At 39.2% G+C, this 20591-nt stretch overlaps 1 protein-coding gene across 1 annotated transcript in view; it reads left to right on the plus strand.

Annotated features, from left to right (window-relative positions):
* Window positions 1–20591, plus strand: part of PRKG2 (protein kinase cGMP-dependent 2) — a 65702-nt gene that overhangs the window by 18939 nt on the left and 26172 nt on the right. Inside the window, exons 4-8 of the mRNA XM_042469715.1 lie at window positions 5131–5244; window positions 9341–9446; window positions 11729–11792; window positions 17027–17104; window positions 19837–19931. Coding sequence (XP_042325649.1) covers window positions 5131–5244; window positions 9341–9446; window positions 11729–11792; window positions 17027–17104; window positions 19837–19931 — 457 coding nt within the window. The remainder of the gene's footprint in view (window positions 1–5130; window positions 5245–9340; window positions 9447–11728; window positions 11793–17026; window positions 17105–19836; window positions 19932–20591) is intronic.

The following is a 20591-nucleotide window of genomic DNA, read 5'->3' on the forward strand; positions in this document are numbered from 1 at the left end:
ATTTAAGTTCATCAGTTAATTAACCAAGGCTAGGAATGGGACACAGATAAGCCTTACTTTTCATATGTTACTGTTTGATCAGCTGTACTGAGATCTAACCATCTTATTCATTCCACCCAGAGCCTTCTTTCCTGAAGTAGCCGGCCAGCTAGAGATGCTTCTTTGTAGTCTACGAACAGGGATGCAACAGCTCTTTCCTCATATCTTCCTCCCTGCCCACTTCATTCCACTGTCCTACCAACTGCATGTTGCCCCCAAACATGTTGTTCTATTTAGCAATCATGGCAAATCATTTCTGTTTTATAGGTGCACATACTGTTATTTATGACTATATGGAAAGTAATGCAACAGTCACAGTAATATAGGTATATGTGTGTATATATGTGTGTATATAAGTATGTATAAGTATGTGAGCCAGCATGATTTAATTGTCTGAGTGTTGGGCTGGGATGCTGGAGAATAGAGTTCAAATCCCTGCTCAGCCATGGACACTCACTAGGTGACCTTGGGCAAGTCACACTCGCTCAGCCTCAGAGGAGGGTAAAGGAAACCCCCTTCTGAACAAATCCTGCTAAGAAAACCCTATGGTAGATTTCCTTAGGGTTGTCATAAGTCAGAAACAACTCCAAGGCACACAACAACACTATATATAGTGTCTTCTTACCACTTTGATCCACTACAATGGCACTATTAGATAAGCTATTGCAATTATAGTTTATCTCCCTGTCTTTGAATGCTGCTTCCAGGTATGCTCACACACAGAATATGAGGCAGCTGCAACTTTTTGTTTGTCCCAGCATCTGATAGCTCTGTCATGCAGCCTTACCCATGAACTTTCTGGCAGACTTCTGTCTCAGAATTTGGAGCAACCTTAGGAGCAGTATATTCAAATTATAGGAAAAGAGATTCCACCTAAACATTAGGGAGAACTTCCTGACAGTACGAGCTGTTTGACAGTGGAACATGCTGCCTTGCAGTGGTGTCGCTACGGTTGGTGTTATCTGGTGCGGTAACTCATGGTGTCACCCCCCCCTTGACCTCCTCCCATGCTGCACCCATACAGAATCCTTAGTAATGTTTTTTGTACTAATTTACTCACAAATAATAATTCTCATATATCATCGATGGTAATGGTTGTGACATAACTGGCAAAATTAAAATGATCTTTAAAGTACAATATCATATGCACAGAATAAATGTGTTTACATATACCTGCGATTAAAGTGAAAATTGGTAAAATGTGATGTTTTTAAATAAATTATTTTTTAAAAAAAATTAAAAATTATATCTTGAAATTTGAAAGTTTAAAAAACAACAACTTGGGGCCTTTCCTCCCACTGACCCTCACCCCACTCACCCCATCTCTTCAGCATTTTAAAGAGATACAGGTACAACTTCTGTTTAAAAATCTCCAAAGAAAGAGACCCACCACAATCCAAGGCAGCAGTGGCATCACTGGGGGGGTGCTGGGAGTGCGGACAACGCCAGATGACACCCTAAGAGGGGTGACACTATGCTCCTCAAACATCTTTCTGAAAACTTCCAGCAAAAGTGCCAGCAGACAATTCCGTAGACAATTAGTTTCATTTCCAAACTGCTCTTACCATTGAGAAGTTCTTCCTAATATTTAATCTAAATATACCCTCCTCCAACTTAAAACCATTAGACTTGGCTTGACCCTCTGGGGCAGCAGAGAACAAACCTGCCCCCTTCTCTCTGTAACAGCCCTTTCGATATTTATAGAGTGGAATCATGCCACCCTTCAGTTTTCATGTCACTATGCTTAGCTCCCTCAACCTTTCCTTGCATGTTTTGTTCTCCATACCTCTTATCATCTTTGGTCCAAAACACGTTGCAGAAATAATCCAGTTTGAGAATGCTTTAACTTCCTTGGCTCAATGATAGGGGATTCTAGGAACTGTAGTTTTGTGAGACATCTTGCCTTCTCTGTCAGAGAGCTCTGGTGCCACAATAAACTACAAATCCCACTATTCCCTAGCACTGATCCAGGGCAGTTAAAGTGGTCTCAAACTGGATTATTTCTGCAGTGTATTTTGGATGTTTGATGCCCTTTTCTGAACTCATTCCAGCATAATAATGAACTGGTAGGCTTTTAAACACCTAATGAATAACTGGAATGAGTTACTTATAGAAAACAAATGTCTAAGCTCTGCTTGCTTCACACCTCTTTGGATGTTAAAATCAAGTATGCATTGCCTGTGTGTCCACACACACTCACTTTCTGTACAAATGGCAAGGCATGTGATTCAATAGTCACGAATGCTACCATTATGTTTAATTTGACCCCAGTGCACTTAACTGCCATCATTCTAGTAAAGTCAATACTGAATTGAGTTACTCCTAATTAAGCAACCAAAATCAATACTAGAGAGGAAATGGCTCATGGAAATTTGGCGTTAAGTGCCAAGGTGTCCTTTCCTCCCCTAAACGTGTCCATTTCCAATGACCCCATCCAACGCTACAACAATAATGTTATGTTTAGCTAAACAGCTATTTTGTGGACGGCTTGCTGTGAAATATCCATGCTAAGGAAAAATATTCAAATGGGGGAAGCAATTACCCAGAATGAAAAAAAAGTTGCCATTTTAAGATGTTTCTTACACATGAAATATCACATTTAGTTGAAGCCAAATAAGATTTAGAATAGAGGAAAGGGTAAAGTATTGTTAACACTAATGAAATCCATTTTTCAATGGCTAGAAAACCTTGTAAAAGAACTTGCCCTCAGGCAGAATCCTCATGTAATGTACCATGCTGTATATATTGAAAATTGAGTTTAAACCTCATATAAGAGCGTTGATCTATAGCGTGTATGATCTTAACTCCCTGCTCTCACCCAGAGGTAGAGAGATGGTGGATCAGGAATTACCAGTTAGATCTCTGGGTGACAAAGGTTGTTTTTGTTTGTTTAAATTGTTTACCAATAGAAGAAGAAAGTAAAGAGGGGGGAAAGACTCTTTCCCATCCTAAATTATAGCATGGCAGTTATAGGCTCACCTTAGAATGGCCATATTAAAGGCACACAACAACAACAAATGAAGAAAGCTAGGGCTGGGGGATTAAACACAAATAGATTTAGTGAACTCTCTTCAGTTCTTGTTTGCTGATAATTGACACCAAGTCAGCTTTGACTTATGGTGATCCCTTGAATGAGAAACCTCCAAGAGACCTTGTTATTAACAGTCCTGCTAAGAACTTGCAAACTTGGGTCCATAGCTTCCTTGATAATGTCATCTGTCTGTAATCCAGTCTTCTTCTTTTCCTACTTCCTTCCACTTTGCTGAGCAATGAGTCATGTTATCTCATTCTGTGTCCAAAGTACAATAGCTTCTAGAGAGAATTCAGTCTTGATTTGCTCTAGGATTCATTTCTTTGTCTTTTGGTCAGGTCTTGTACTTGAAAGCTCAGCTCAGACCGTAATTCAATATCTAGCTTTTGTCCCTCTCACTGCTTGGTGACTCTTGGGATTTTAGTAATAAACAAAGTAGTTCTTGCAAGCCTGGAATTTGCCCCAAATTGCTCTGAACAGCAAGAGCTAGTCTACATAGAAGTTAAAAATACTGTAAAAATGTGCTATATGCTTGCAGTGGGCCTTCACGGCATTTTTAACTTTGGTTGACACTTAAGTCAAACCTATTGTGAAGTTTCCTTGGCAAGATTTATTCAGAAGGGAGTTGCCATTGATTTTGTCTGAGGCTGAGAGAGTGTGACTTGCCCAAGGTTACCCAATGGGGTTCCATAGTTGACAGGGAGTCAAAGGCCTGTTACAGACTGCCAAAATAAAGCTGCTTCGGGTCTCTTTGGAGGTATGCTATTTAAATGATGCATGCATCACAAGAATCCGGAAGCTGCACCAAAGCTGCACCCCAGTGCTTAGGAAAAGAGTGTGGCTTTGGCGCAACCTCCAGACTCTTAGGACCCATGCATCATTTAAATAGCATACCTCCAAAGAGACCCGAAGCAGCTTTATTTTGGCAGTCTGTAACAGGCCAAAGTCTGGTCTCCCAGAGGTCTTGTCCAACACTTGAGCCACTACACCACACTGAATGTCATATAAACTATTAGGTGTTTACAAAATAACTTGGTTTTTAAATACAACATGAAATATCAGATGATCTGCCGGTAAAATGTCCCAGTTTCTCTTCCCTCGTTCCTACTTTCCCCCTTTGACCTCAGCATAATTCCATTGCCATAAACTAAGTTCATTCAACTCCACAATGGGGAGAGGAGAGAAGGAGGCAGCATCTTGCTCTTTTCAGCAGATTCAGTTGAAAGCAAACTGCTGCAGCATCTCCCAGTACTGTGCTCTACCTTATGAGCAACTTTCTCCATTTTGGCCTCACTCTGATGGTGCTTGGTCAATGTGTTCTGGTTTTCATCTGCAAAATGATAGAATGTATGCTATACATGCATGGTTCTTGTGAAATTCATCAAGATGAGGGATGTTGATCCTACTGGAAACCAGCCAGAACAACAGCCAGGTGGTACATGATGCTTCCTTTTATTCTACCAAGACTTTGAAATGAATGCTTTATCAAAGGATGTGTTTAAATTCTGTTTTTTATTGATAGTTGAAAATCAGTGTGAAGTGCATTTGTTTCACTAGATGTTTAGAGAATGAAGTTGAGATTAATGAGCAAGCTTAATTCATGGTGCTTCAATAGCAGATAAGGACCATAAATATATATATATACTCCAAAGGTAACCCACAGATCCTTAAGTAGAGCTTCTCTGAAAACAAGGAAGTAAACCTATCTATATATGTGAAGTCAAAGGCTTTCATGGCTGGCATCCATGGTTTTTTGTGAGTTTTTTGGGCTATGTGGCCATGTTCTAGAAGATTTTCTTCCTGATGTTTCTCCAGCATCTGTGGCTGGCATCTTCAGAGAATGCTTTGCCTGGAAAGCATTCTCATGCAAATCACTCCTGCATTCCCAGGCTCACACAGTATATATACACCCAATTTTTCCAGGCAAATGTCTGGCGAAATGTCAGGAAGAAAATCTTCTAGAACATGGCCACATAGCCCAAAAACTCACAAAAAAACAACTATATGTGTTTCTTCTGTATTAGAACTAAATATTTTTCTTGATGTTTTTAATCCTGCAGAGGGTAAGGTGGAAGTCTATCAGCAGAACAAACTCCTCTCATCAATTCCTGTATGGACAGCATTTGGGGAGTTGGCTATTTTGTACAACTGCACAAGGACAGCTTCCGTGAAAGGTGAGAATACTTATTCTTCCGAATGCTGAAAAAGGAGGGAAATAGTTAAGAGCAGTATTAATAATTAAGGCCACTCTTCACAGCAGCAGAGGTTTTGATGTTGAGATGGAAGGGAAAAACACTGCAGTAGTGTATGCTTTTAGGGAGTACTGTAAGTAAACCCCTCAGTTGTTAGATTATTTTTGGAAGCCACAGAGCTCCCTGTCCATGGGTCAAGCTTTCACAAGAGTTGGAAGGAATATGCAAAAATATATGAAAATGGTCTAACACCATGTTTTTCAAGTTGAGAAAACCTGATGAGAAGAATTTTGGACTGACTGAAGTCTGCGCAGTTTGAGACTTGTTCTGCACAAAATTTGCATGTGATTGTTTTACACATAAAGAGCATTTTCTACTTGAGAATAAATATTTCTGCACGGAAATAATGCTTTCTATGCAGAAAACACTGTTTTCTGCACAAAACAACCACACGCAAATTTTACACACATGAGTTCCAAATTATGAATCAAATTTGAAAGCTGTGTGGTTTTTAAAGGCTTTCTCTCCTTGGGAAGAAAATTGCTGAAATTATTCATTCCTACCTTCAGAAAGAAACTTAGGCCTGGTACAAACGGGTGCTTTGTGGTGTGCCGGCAGCAATTTTAGGGCTTGGGAGCATGCAGCAACCGCACGCTCCTGAATCCTAATACGTATGGGCAGCACCATCTTGTTGCAATGCCATCCATATGGTGCAGGCATGTGTGACATCTCTTGTACGATACATTCAAATGGCGTGGAGCACAACACATGTCACTGTGATGCCCCATGGCACAAATGGCGCCTTGGCGGCATCGTGGGAAGGAGCTCCATTTCAGAGCTCCTTTGGGGGTGGATCATTGCCGTGGCCGTGCGGTTGCCATGGCAACAATCTGCAGGAGAAAGGGGTGGCCTCTGATCACCCCTTTCTTCTAATCTGTACCAAGCCAAAGTGAAGTATTATATAGTTTTTTCTGGGTATTTTTGAAGTATTATATACCTAGCTGATGCAAAGTCAGTATGCAACAGAACCAGTGGTGTCCCTAGGGTTGGTGTGTGTCACCCTGTGTGGTCACTCGTGGTGTCACCCCTCCACCATTGACATCCTCCCATTTCACACCATCCAGAATCCTTAGTAATGCTTTTTTTTGCACTAATGTTACTCGTAAATCATAATTCCCATATACCACTGAATGTAATGTGAATAGTTATGACATAAAACAATTAACAAAATTAAAATTACACCTTCAAATTACAATAGCATATTCACAGCCTAAATGTATTTACATATACCTTTCTCCTCCCACTGAGCCTCACCCCACTCCCACCATATCTTAAAGCATTTTAAAGAGATACAGACGAATGCCACAGCCTGTTTCTGCCAAAAGGTGGGTATTTGAGGAGCAGTGGTGTCACCCCTCCTTAAGGTGTCAACTGGTGCGGTTCGTCCCCACTTCCAGTGATGCCACTGGCTAAAACAACAAGGTAAGCTACAATAGAGTAGACAGGTAGACAGACAGAGAAAGGATTTGGCAGACAGGGACTAATTCTGTAGGTGTTGCACAGCACTCTGATTTTTAGCAATATGTTTCTCATAATGAAGGGCAGCCAGAGGCCCTGGAGGTTTTATAAAGCAAGGTTGGGAAGCCTGTGATCTTCCAGATGTTTTTCAACTGCAATTCCTTCACCCTAAGCAAACATAGCCAATGCTGAGGAATGCTGGGAGCTACAGTCCAACAACTTCTAGACATCCCTGTTGTAGAGGAACTGATTGGTAGACCAGGTACTGGACTCCTTGGTGAGTTGGATTCCATTCCTTTCAGCTGTTCTGAAGTCTCAACAGCTCCCAATTTTTGAATGCCAACAGCTATTTATGCCCATCAGATTCAAAATATATTCAGGAATGCAGCCCAGAATAATTTTTGCTAATCTCATACAAGAGGCAGTAGTAACATGCAGAGTAGTATATCTGAGGAAACCTTTCCTTTTCCATTTCCTTTTGTTTTCCACCGAATGCTCCCAGTTTGTCAGCTAGTTAGAGCTCCAGGCCATGTAAGAACAGGTTCCAGTGCATATGAATTTGCAGCTTTTGTTAGCAACATTGTGCTGTTTCCTAGGCACATCTCAAAGGTTGTTAAATCATGGAAAATTCAAAGGCTTCTGCTCATCTTTTAAAGGGGGCTTCTGTGTGGCTGGCCTCTAGTGGTAACAATGAAAAAAAAGGCACTATTTAGTAATTCTGTCTCTTTTCCTACTTGACTGATTTTGGGAGGATAAGAAGAAAGAAATGATAGAAAGATACAAATAGAAAATGACATCACTTTCCCCTCCTGTAATCCACTGTGAGTGAGGCAGTGTGGTTTCACAATAAAATTCTCATCTGGAAGTATCCTGATTGCTGTGTTTTAGTCTCTCTACTTTTACTGATAGAGGTGGAGAAGGGAGAGTGTGGTAACATTATGTGTAATGTCACAGTAGATATGATGGGGAGGATCACAGAGATACAAAATGGCAGCTGTTCAATATCTCATTTATGAAATCTAATTCTCCTGAGAATGACCACATGCTCTTACATCAGAAAGGGAATGTGTCAATTTCCCCCAAGGGAAAGCAGATGTATTCCAGATGCCAAGGGTCATCATTTCTGTGGCAATTGACATTCTCCATAGATAATTCATCAGCAGTCACAAGCCAGTCATTCCCTGTTGCTTGACATTGCTAATAAACTCCTCTAAAACAGTTTTATCAGGACATATAAGCATACTTAGATATATTTTTGGTCACCTGAGGTTTGGTGAAGGGTGAACACATGTAATAAAGAAGTCTTCTGATCAATAATAATGAATCCTATTTTGGGAGAAAGGCAAGATATAAAAAGATATAATAAAGAAATATAATCCATTCTATTTCTATTTCATTTCTTGTTTAAAAAGCATAGGAGGATGTACCAAGTAGCCATCTCATTTCTCTCCTTCACAGCAAAGCTGCGAGGTTAATAAGGGAAAGGAATGAGGAGTGGCCAAAAGTCAAAGGTCAAAAGTCTTCCTGTGCCAAGTCCTAGAGCTTGGAAAAGTTACTTTGGGGGCTGTAGTTCCTATAATGGCCATGCTGCTGGGTGATTTCTTAGTCCAAGAAGTAATTTTTCCAAGTATTGCCAAGTCCCAGTGCCTCGTGCAGTCTTGAATCCAATTATTCCAGGTAGAGGAATCCTGTATCCTGAATCCAATTATTCCAGGTAGAGTAGACTTATGTATTTAATTAATTCAATTGGTCTTAATTAATTAATTAATTAATAAGTAGGTCTGCTCTACTTGGGAGTAACAACTTAATTTTTCTTTAGGCCTAATGATGCATAATAGTTATTTTGAGGAATATTCCCTATATTATTCCATAATATTTGTCAATGGGTAAACAAATAAGCCAGCATGCTGTAGTGGTTTGAGTGCTGAACTATGACTCTGGAGACCAGGGTTTGACCCTGCTGAGCCATGGAAACCCACTGGGTGACCTTCAGCAAGTCACATTCTCTCAGCTCCAGAGGAAGGCAAAAGCAAAAGATAAGATGCTATAAATCAGAAACAACTTGAAAGCATACAACAACAACAACAAACAATTGCAGAGGATGGCTGTGTTCAGAGTTAACAATTTGCTCCCACTATTTCATCTATTCACTTTGAAGGCTCTTAAAAATTATTGGAGCTTTTCTCTGAAATGCTGTTGGCAATTCCATTTATTTAGTTAGTTACAGTATTTATAAGTTGCCTTCAAATGGAAATTGTCAAGAGTCATGAGTTGTTGTTTTTTTTTAAAAAAAACACACCCAATGCAATGTAAAACCATGTAACAACATTAACAAGGTGGGAAACTGGAAGGGGTCATTTCAATGACAATTCCTGCTATAAAAAGATGATGCAAAACTTCACACACAATGAGTGTGAACAGTGAACTTATTCTCAGGTAGATGAGGGGTATCATGTGTTGTCCTGGATGGACTTGTTTCAAGTGTGTATAGACAATATCTTGTATGCTATAAAGTGTCTGCCTTTTCTTCCTTTTGTTTTTCTCCCTTTCTTTCCCAAAGCTGTCACCAGTGTGAAAACATGGGCCTTAGACAGAGAGGTTTTCCAAAATATAATGAGAAGAACAGCCCAAGCAAGACATGAGCAATACAGAAACTTCCTCAGAAGGTAAATGTAGCATTGCCTTTAAGCCATTTCTTAGGATGACCAGACAGTACTTAATTGCATTTACTAATGATTAGTTTAGGTCCAAGATGATCAGTGAACATTTAATCCAGATGATTTTAATTGGAACAGGCTGCCAAGCAAAATTTGTGTTCTCTAGGAAGTGAAATCTGAATGTTTTTATTTAGGTTCTTAATACAAACCATCTGTTGTTCTAGCAGATATCCATCTAATTAGTCACCAGTTTTGTGGGTGATGAATGTGCAAGTCTAAGTTGGTCATTCTTTGGCTTCATTGGCCATTCTTTGACTTGAGTTTATTTTTAGTAAAAAAAGAAGTGGGATATACAAGTGACATAGGCATAGTTGTCTCTATCCAACATGATGTAAGTGGGCTTCTTAACTCACAAAAGGACAGTTCTGTCCTTCTGTACATCCCACAATCCCTTAAACCTGTTCCTCCAACCCTCCAAAATGGATGAAGAAAATCACTTCTGGTAATAACACAGTGCATTGTTAAAGTAATAGTTGTGTGTCCAAACGGATATCCAGTCTTGGCTTTTGAACATCCAGTGGAGACAAGTGGCACATAATAGTTTAATCACTGAACTACATGATTCCCACATCGGTTTTTTAATACCTTATTCAAGTTACAGCAAACCAAAATAATCCCATATATATATCCCATATATATGCAGTTGTAGATGAGTTGTATTTTATCAAAATTGTTAGGATATTGATGTTTATCAATGTATTTGCAATGCTGTATTGACTTCCTCATTTTAAAAATATAATCAGTTTCAGCACAATCTGAATGTTAGGACTGTATGTAGCGGAGAATCCTCCACTCATGAATATTTTGAATAGAAGAATGGACACCTGGTAATAATTCTTTTTAATGTCCTGTAATAATGTCCATTCCATTGACAGGCAGACAGTGGGCAGATGGACAATTTTTATTTTACTGAAAATAGTATAAGTTGAAAACATTTTTGGAGAGTTAAAAAACAAACACCTTTGTCTTGTACTGCTACCGTCACTTGGAACTGCAGACCGACAGCATACAGAGGACTGTGCTTTGCCCACCCTTTTTTAGGATGCGGATTGGGAGACAGTTCACTTAAGTGCAGTTGTTAGAACTATACTGGTGCCCAAATCACAGAGAAGATGTGCCAAAACAAAGATGCATATGAAGAGACATCACTGCGAAGCACCTGAATTTATTTTTCCTAGTGTTGAGTCTTCTGTACCTTTTTGAATTCTTGCTTCTACTTCACGAACACTTTGACTGTTGCTTGAAAGCAAAGCTTACAGAGTTTGAATTCAGAGACAAAGCTGTGTTAATCTGGAATATCAGTATGCAAAGGACCTTGTGGTATCTTTGAGACCAACAGTGCAAAAGAATTCAAAGACATAGCCATGTTAGTCTGGAAAATCAGTATACAAAAGGATTTTGTAGCACCTTTGTGACAAACTGAAAGAAGTTGAGCATTTGTAGACTTCAGCCTGTTTCATAAATGTTCTTTTCTGAATAGTGCTTAGTTTCTTTTAAAATATTATAATTATCATCCAATTAGTATAATTGTTTGAGAATTAAGTTATTACTAGTAGTGCAAAAGAAGTACAGTAACATTCAAAATCCACAAGACAGTGATTATAATTGTATAATATAATTATTATTGTACTTTGCTGTATAGCCAACATAGCTACCCCTGGATATTTTTTTCTGTGAATAAAAGAAGTTGTAGCATAAGGTTTTGTAGATTTTGTCTACTTCCAAAGATGCATGGAGTGAATTGTTAACCAAGAAGGACCTTTATAATCAGAATGTGTGGATAGCTATAGAAATGCAAAACATGTGGGCATGGTGATGATGTGACAAGTTCACTTTTAACTATGGTTGTTGAGGAACAAAGGCAAGAGGAAAGATATTGCCTAAGGCCAGGGTAGGTGGATAACCATATGGCCAAGAGGTCATTCCATGCCTCTGTGGAAGTAGACTTAAGTCTATAAAAGCTCATGCTATAACTTCTTTCTTACAGTTAGTCTCAAAGGTACTAAAAGATCCCTTTGATAACTAGAGTTTTTTGAGCTGCAACTGCCAGAACCCCCTGCTACCATGGAGGCAATGTCAAGGATAATTTCAGATTTGAGATGCATAGCATCCTTTAGGACTACACTGAGTAACAATAACTGCCCAAAACACAACTAATTTTAACAATGAAAGCTGAAACTTTGTGTCCAAGATGAATTAAATGCACAGATTTGCTTTTCTTTATTTTGAAGTGTGTCTTTGCTGAAGAATTTACCTGAAGATAAGCTGGCAAAGATTGTAGACTGCTTAGAAGTGGTAAGTACCTGGACTGCCAAAAAGATGTATTCACATCGAATTTCAAATTTTAAAGAACATTCTCATAGAACAAAGTTACACTTCAACATGCTTGTTACACATTTCAGTGTGTTCTGGTTAATCTCAGAGCCCCAGGTGTGTGTTACTTAACCAGGGTCATTTTGTCAAAGATAAAGTGTTATAGATTCACCTCCATGTTAAGTAAGTGCAAAATTTGGCAGAACAGTTTAACAGCGCAATCTGGTATGTGCTTCAGTTGCCATATTTGCATTTATGATGACCTTGACCACATCACAAGCCTTGCTAAACTTTACTATTTGAATCCCATTTGTTTATGATATTGGCTTTACCACCATCAATTTTGGGCAGCTGCCTCACTGCATGCACTGCTATGCCATTGCTCATGCTGTCTGTGTGGCTGCAGTTTAAGGCAAATTTCTTCGTGTTCCTGGAATACAGGGGAATTACATGGCTGTACAAGAATGTCATATCAGTTGAAAATTTAAGATGCTTGCCTAGCTTGATGTGTTAATTTCCTACATGTCTACAGTGTCTAAACACCATCTCCCAAAGGCACAAAGAGGCTATAGTGGACAATGCTGGGAACTTGTAAAGCCTGCCATAGTATAATAAGAAAAAGACAAAAAGAAATGAGACTGTCATTCTTCTACTGTTTTCCTCTAATGAATACATTAGTGATCATGACTGTTTGTTTTTTTTAAGTAATGCATTGCTTTCACAATAAATGTTAGCATTATCTGAATGCTGCTTAGTCTCTTTTAAAATATGATAATTATCTTCCATTAGTATAATTGTTTGAGAACTAAGTTATTGCTAATCGATGCTTCTCCTTTCTCTTTTTCCCTTGTCTATTTATTTAGTATAAATAGTATCCTGTACTATAAACAAAGCAGATAATTTTAGATGAAGGCTGGAATGGAATCGTTCTGGGCATATTGGTTTATTATGCATACTGTTCTTATGTAAGCATATAACTTCATGGTTCAATAGAACAAATGATCAGGAAAAGGAACCCCTTTAGCTTATTATGTCATCTGTCCTGAACAACATTTACTTGGAAATAAATATATAAACCAGTAGCATTTCTGCATAAGAATGATCCCAAGTAACTTGACAACGACAAGGTGTAATGACTGGGCCAATGGGTCTTTTGAGGACTTCTCTCAGACAACAAAGGGTTAAGCTGGGGGAAGGTGCATGCTGATGGGATTTACATCATAGCTGACCTAAAGCCCAAGTGGCCAATCAGTTGAGAAGGAAATTTCAAGAATCTTCCAACAGAGGTTTTTAAAAGGCCTCTGAGACCATGTGGCCAGAGTCTTTCCCTTGGGTGGCCCATGTAGCCTTGTTTGGGAGCCCAGCTGTTGGGCCTGTGGCTTAAGGGATGTGGTTTGAGCTAGGATATGGGGGCCAACTCCTCACATCCAAAACCCATCAAGGACTGCAGATCCCATCTCTGTGTGAGTAGCTTAGGAAATGTGTCAGCTAGAGCATTTAAGCTTTTGTTATTTTTATCTTTTGGCTTACCTGAAATGAAATCTTTCAACTATGCATGCTGTACCTGCAAGGCAGGGATGATAACATTGCTCTATATTGTGCAGTTAGAATAAATACTTTCTTTAAAAGTATCTGCTGTCTCTGTACTCCTATACACATACCTTAGCTTGGTTGTTGCTTGCTTAGGTCAGCAAGGGAAGGAAAGTATAAATCCTTAGCAAGTCCCAATGTGTGATAAGGGGGATTCATTTTAGATTCACTGGCAGCATGACTAGAGGATCTCAGGGGGTATCATTCAGCTCAGCAAGGAGAGGGAACAGAGACCCAGGAAGCTAGGAGAATCAAGGATCCACTGTGGGTTAAGGGCCAAGAACAGGGTTGTGTTTGGCTGCTTGGACCCCAGGGAACATCACACAAGGAAATGTAATTTGAGCCAGATTAAAAATATTTTGTTTGAGATTTGTGCCCAGTACTTGTGTAACAGTTCATTTCTCCTCTCCTTTTTTTTTTATTTGCTAGCATGCAAATTCTCTTTGCATGAGTGACCTGAATTCCTTCCAACCTAGTCCTTTGCAACACACTCACCTTCCATTTGGCAGGGAAATCTAAAGAGACCTACTGCCCATCATCAGATTATGCAAATATACAATTTATTTTCTTCACTGAAAAAACTGTGTAGCACTGATTTTTTTGCAAAGCAGGTCTGAACATGTAAGCACTAATCCAAGGAATTGACTGGGGGATGCAGTTTTTTAGGGGCACCAGAAACATAGGACACTGTGTTTTTAAGTCAGACCAGTGGTCTGTCTACTTCCATATTATCCACAGCCTGAAATAACCTGGCGTCATACATGCCCCCCCATTGCACCTGCCCCTCTGTTTCCATGCCAGAGCAGTTGTCTGCACATCTTGCTGAGCCACCCAGCACAACTGCCACTGTCATGGGTCGCTTGCTTCTGATGTCAAAATAAAGCAACCAGTGACAGTCACATGGATGGGCACCTTGTTCTGACCTCAAAGTGAGTGACTGATGACAGTGGTGGATGTGCCAAGTAGCTCAGCAGGATCCTGTGCAGATGGTCACCCCAACATGGAAACAGAGGGCTCCATATCTTCCTAGAAGTTCCAAAGTCAGAGGTATGGGAAGGTGTTTTTTTTTTAATTGAAGAGCAGTTTTGGTGCAGAAAGTGTTGGACATTGTAAACCACTTAGGGAGTGATTATGTGCACTGATAAGTGGCATAGAAATGTACCTGCTATTGCTATATTGCTATTGTCCAGACTGTTCACACCACAACCAAGGTTTGGTCCATGCGTCGTCCTAATAGGATGCTGCATGGGAAAATATGCCCATGCAGAAATGGCCTAAAGCATGCTTCATTGATTGCTATGGTTCAACCAGCATGGCATAGTGGTTTTAAGTGTTGGACTACAACTCTGGAGACCAGAATTTGATTCCCAACTCAGCCATGAAACCTACAAGGTGACCCATACTCTGGGGAAGGCAATGGCAGACCTCTTTTTTTTTCTTTATTTATAAGTTTTATCGTCCATAATACAACATATATAATCAAACTTTACATGGAATGTAGATACATGCATGAACTCTGTACTTTCTCCTCTTAAAACTATTATTTGTGATAGATCAATATCTATTAAAATATATTGATAGATCAATATACTGTATATTAAAATAAATGCAGATTTCATTGATTGATTGAATGAATTTGAGTCATCTACCAAGATTTCTATAATAAGTGATAGCCTTAGTTAAACATAGGCAACATACCTGGCTTCACCAAATCTTGTTTGTTTTAAAACTATAAAATTAAGAGGAATCTCAGGGAAATATAGTTTCTAATGTATAGTCACCCTCACTGGAATTTATCACTAAAGCACTTCTTTCACATTTATTCTTGTCTTGTTAACCTTCCTCACCATCATGATGGCATTGTTAGAGCAGGGAAATAACTTGATACAATTTTGTTATTTGTAATTAATCCCCCCCCCCCCCAGTCATGAAGGCATTGCAGCTTCATGGGGATAACCTTGCCCCTTTTGCAGTGTTAATGGTAGGTTTTAGTGTTACTTTGATATTTATGGTGTGGCCTCACTAAGTGGCTTCAGGAGGAATATTACATAGTTCAAGCGCTGGCTTGTGTTGTGTTTCATGCTGCTGCATTCAGTGGGGCACAGAATCTTCTTCAGGTTTTGAGTCTGAACTTCATTGGAGTGATCCAGTGTTCTGAACCCTTTCTCCAGAACTGGTAGCTCCTATTCATGGATAGTTCTGTCGGAAACCTGGAGCATAGTCATCACCCCATTGACATGGAAGCCACCAGACATCACTACTTTAAGGCTCTATTTTAGTTATTGTTGTGATTAATTTTCATTGTCATTTTTGACTTATGTTAATCCTATGAATGAAAGACTTCCAAGTCACCCTATCATCAACAGCCCTGCTTAGGTCTTGCAGACCCAGGGCCTTCCTTGATTGAATCTCTCCATTTGGAATGGGGTCTTCCTCTTCTCCTATTGCTTTCTACCTTACCAAGCATTACTGTATTTTCTGTGAGGGTAGGTACAGTTCAGAAATATAGCTGTATTAGTCTGAAACATCAATCTGCAAAGGGATAACCTTTCTAGTGAATCATGTGTTGTCAATATATATCCAAACTATGGCAGTCTCACTTTAGTGATTTTGGCTTATAGGAACACTTCAGGCTTTCTCTGAAGATGCCAGCCACAGAAGCAGGCAAAACTTCAGGAATAAACTCTCCTAGAACATGGCCACATAGCCTGAAAAATCCACAAAAAAGTATGGATGCCGACCATGAAAGCCTTCGACTTCACTTCAGGCTTAATTAGCATTTGGACACATTTATTTGTATTTTTGTTACTCTTGGGAAAAAATGTCAAGAGTTATTTTATAAAAAACCTTCACCTGTGATGGTAGAATTCAGAAACATAGCTGTGTTAATCTGGAATATCAGAATGCAAGGGGATTTCTTTAATCATTTTTGAGATTAATTGTGAGAAAGAAGCGCTAGTACAAACTTTCACAGACTTGGTCTACTTCTTCAGATGCCATGCATCTGAAGAAGTAGTTCAACTCTACAAAAACCTATGCTTCAAATTCTTTTGCACAATTAGTCTGAAAGGTGTTACAAGATCCCTTTGTGAACTTTCATCTGTGGTGGTAACTACTTAACATTGAGGGGTTTGGAATTACAATAATAACAAGTTACCTTCTCTAAACAACTCCAAGTGGTGGGCAACAGATAGAATAACAGGACTGTGAAACAGTAAAAATGCAGGCAACAATGTGGAATGCTTAGCTCATGCTGTCCCTTCTTCCAGTATCACTTTCAGCTCTGGTTTTTTAGAATTTGCATTATTCTTCTTGCTCAAAGGTACTTTGTGATCCTGATGCAGAAAATCTGTAAGCATAGTAGCAATTATGTAACACTGAAAAAATTAATTCCTACTTGGAGGTATATATTTCAATACACCTGCATTTAAATAGATTGAATAATATCACCTTGTTATCTAGCTCTGGACTGCAGGTTTGTTGTGAATTTGAATAACTGTCTGCTTTAAAACCAACATGCTTGACAATGTGTTATAAAAGGCTGGTGGCTTTACTTGAGGGCCTTGAAAAGACTGAAATAGCTTGCTACATTCTTTTATAATCTTGCATATCTTTCTTCCCCATAGGAATACTATGACAAAGGTGATTATGTTATTCGTGAAGGAGAAGAAGGAAACACATTCTTTGTTATAGCCAAAGGGAAGGTAAGAAACTAGGAAAGAGGAATGCCTATGTTTGCTAAAGAAATATGCATGAAGCTGTGTTTTACATTGGAACCTGGAATCACTATATGGTATATACAGTCATGGTAAGCTAGGTCCATCCACAGATGCGCCAATCCATGGATGGCAAGCCCACAGATAGACAGGGCTGACTTATTTTATTCATTTTTATCCCACTTTTCTCCCGATAATGGGACTCAAGGAACCTAACTATGTATTTAAAACAATACAAATTAAAACAATACAAACATATCAATAAAAGCATAAACATAAGATGTAAAAACAGTTCAATAATTTCTGAAGTTAAAAGTACTGAACATTAAAAATATTAAAAATGCACAACATTAAAGGTTTATGAAAGCCTGGTGGCACAGGAATGTTTTGACCACCATTGGAAGGAGAGCAAGGATGGGGCCATCTTGGCCTCTTTAGGGAGGGAGCTCTAAAGTCTGGGAACAGCCACCAAGAAGGCCCTCTCCTTGTTCCCACAAAATGAACCTGGAAAGGTGATGGAACAGAGAGAAGGGCCTCTTCAGAAAATCTTAGAACTCTACTGGGGTCATAAAGGGAGATACAGTCCTACATTCAACATCTGTGGTCCACTGTTTAAAGGGAATAAAACAAAATCTCATCTTTGTGCCTATGCCTTTAAGCATACCTGGAATAGCTCTCTGGATCCTAGCCGCAGTCTTAAAAACAGCCTCATTTTTAAAAAACACACCAGAAAGAAATACTTCCTCTTTTTAATGCAGAAGGTGAAGAGACTTAATCAAAAACCATTTATGTGTTAACTACTGGAGAACAAACAAATCAGCAATCATGCAGGAATAGAGACAGATGGTGTATTACCAGTTGGCAAGCTCCAGAAATAAACACTTCTGCAGCCTCCTTACAGAAGGCAAGAAAATCTGCATTGGCAGTAATCAGTCCTGTTGGGTGCTGCTCAAGCAATTTACCTTCTGAATCTGGGAGTTTTCACACACACCCAGAAAATAAATTCAGCTTTTGAAAGCCATTTTGTCAAAGGGGAGAGAGGGAATTCCTAATCATGCTTCAATCAGATAGTGATTTAATACATAGCATTAACTCAGACATTAGTCCAAGGCATCAGATTCTATTGGACCTTAGACATTAAGCAGGGTAAACCCTGGTTAGTACTTGGTTTGGAGACCACCAAAGAATACTTGGAGCTGTAGGCTATATTTCAGATGAAGGCAATGGCAAACCTCCTCTGGATTTCTTGCCTAAGAAAACCTTGTGAAATTCAACTTTTTGATTAATTCAGCAGGTGACTTGAAGGCACATACACACATAGAGGAGACACAGTGCAGTCAATGGTATTTAAGGCCTGGTACAGATGGGCATTTTGCGGCATCCTCCCAGTGAACTAGGGCTAGATGAGTCTGGGCATTTAGATGCCCAGCAGCCCTAGTCCGCAAGGATGCCGCCATCATGGCCTGGCACCCTCCACATGGACGGTGCCATGATGTGCAAGAATCGCACAGCGCCCAAATAGTACTGGCAGGAAGGGCACCCTTTCCCGTTTCCGGCACCACGGAAAAGAAGCCACTCTAAGCTGCTTCTTTTTGGCAGCATATCATTTCCGTGCCATTTGGTAATCATGCAGGGCAAACAGGGGCGGCACGGAACCACCCGTCTGTCAAGCCCCATAGTTACCTATAAGTCTCCTTCATTTCAATGGGTCTGACTAATATTACATTTAGGTCAGAAGAATAACTCTTTTTCATGAGACCAAAATCCATCAAGACCTTCATCACCTCCAGGAAGTAGACTCCAAGAAACTCTGAGGCAGGGCATGAGTGCAGTAGCCCTCCTGTTTTGTTTGACTAATAGTTGAGGCATGATACCACTGAACATGAAAGTATCATTTAGCTATCATAACCAAGAACATAAGAACTGCCTGCTAGTTCAGATCAAGGATTCATCTCTTCCAGTATTCTGCTCCCACCCATGGAATTTTGGAAATTGTAGTTTATTGTGGCAACAGAGGTCTCTGAAAGCTCAATGTCTTAAAAAACTACAATTCCCTGAATTCCATAGTATTAAGCCATGGCAGTTAAAAGTGGTGTCAACCTGGATTATTTCTGTGGTGTGGATGCAGCCTTAGCCTGTTTTGCATTCCTGCCCTTGTAAAAACCATATGACATGTGTAATTATTCATCAAGTCACTTTGCAAAGTGCTCGTCACCAGCAAGGATATTTGGAAGGCATTATGCTTCTTGCATTGAAAACCCCTGATCTTATCACCAAAGAGAATGAATATTCACACACACACACACACACACACACACACACACACACTTTTCGTGCATATTCATTTTAGTCAGTTGAAATGAATGAGTATCGGGGCCTATCAACCTGGAATGGTTTGATGGATCACGCTAACTGTCTCTGAGGCTGCACATTTCCATGCAAATTCAAATGCTCCCTTCCAGCATATTAAAATGCTGGCCTGGTTTCAAGAGACAGAAAGCAAACTAAGTGTCATTTTTGTTGTTTTGTTTTACGGTTTTGATTTGCCTTGATTTAACCCCACTGGGTTTTTAATAATCTATTGTTTGTTGCCTCTTGTTTACACTACTCTGTTCCTCCTTTGAAGAAGGATGAATAATGCATGATGACAGACCAAAGGAAATAAATAGGTTTCACTATATTTGTATTAGACAAGTGACCTATAGCCCTCTGTTTCCTAGGTTAAGGTTACCCAGACCACGGATGGACAGAACCAGCCTCATTTGATTAAAACATTGCAAAAAGGAGATTACTTTGGGGAAAGAGCCCTGATCAGGTAAATTCAAAATTACATTTGGCTCACAAACATCCACTTTTTGTTTCCAATGTATATGTCACTTTAAAAGATAGCTACCCATTCGTGAAGGGAAGAATGGAAGGGGAGACAAATTGTATGATGGGAAGATGGGATATGTGAAAGTAGAAAGGAAAAGAAGGTAAAGAGTGTAGGTTGTAGGTGACTGTGAATATATGCTCATAAGATATGGTCATAAGACAGTCTTTAAGATGTTATTAGTGTTGTTATATTGTTAATACTACAATTATTGCTATTCTTTATTCCATATAAATAGGTTATGAGATATAGGTGTGTTATGAGATATAGGTATGTTTTTGTTGATGTATGTATGTTTATGTACATATAGTTTGTATGTGTTTTTATTATTGAAATTGTTTTATTTTGAATAAGGATTATTTTTAGAAAAGAGATAGATATCCCTTCTACCACTTCTTCACTCATAGTGGAGATTATCACACATGAAAAAAGACAGGAGCGAACCAGATCGCTCCCATCCTTATTGTGTGATCACACAAAGATTATCAGACCACGTCACACATATCCCATCAATGAAATGGAATCGTCCCGTCACTTTATAATAATAATAATAATAATAATAATAATAATAATAATAATAATAATAATAATAATAATAATATT

The sequence above is a fragment of the Sceloporus undulatus genome, chromosome 5, assembly GCF_019175285.1.
Source record: "Sceloporus undulatus isolate JIND9_A2432 ecotype Alabama chromosome 5, SceUnd_v1.1, whole genome shotgun sequence".
In the NCBI taxonomy this organism is placed as follows: domain Eukaryota; kingdom Metazoa; phylum Chordata; class Lepidosauria; order Squamata; family Phrynosomatidae; genus Sceloporus; species Sceloporus undulatus.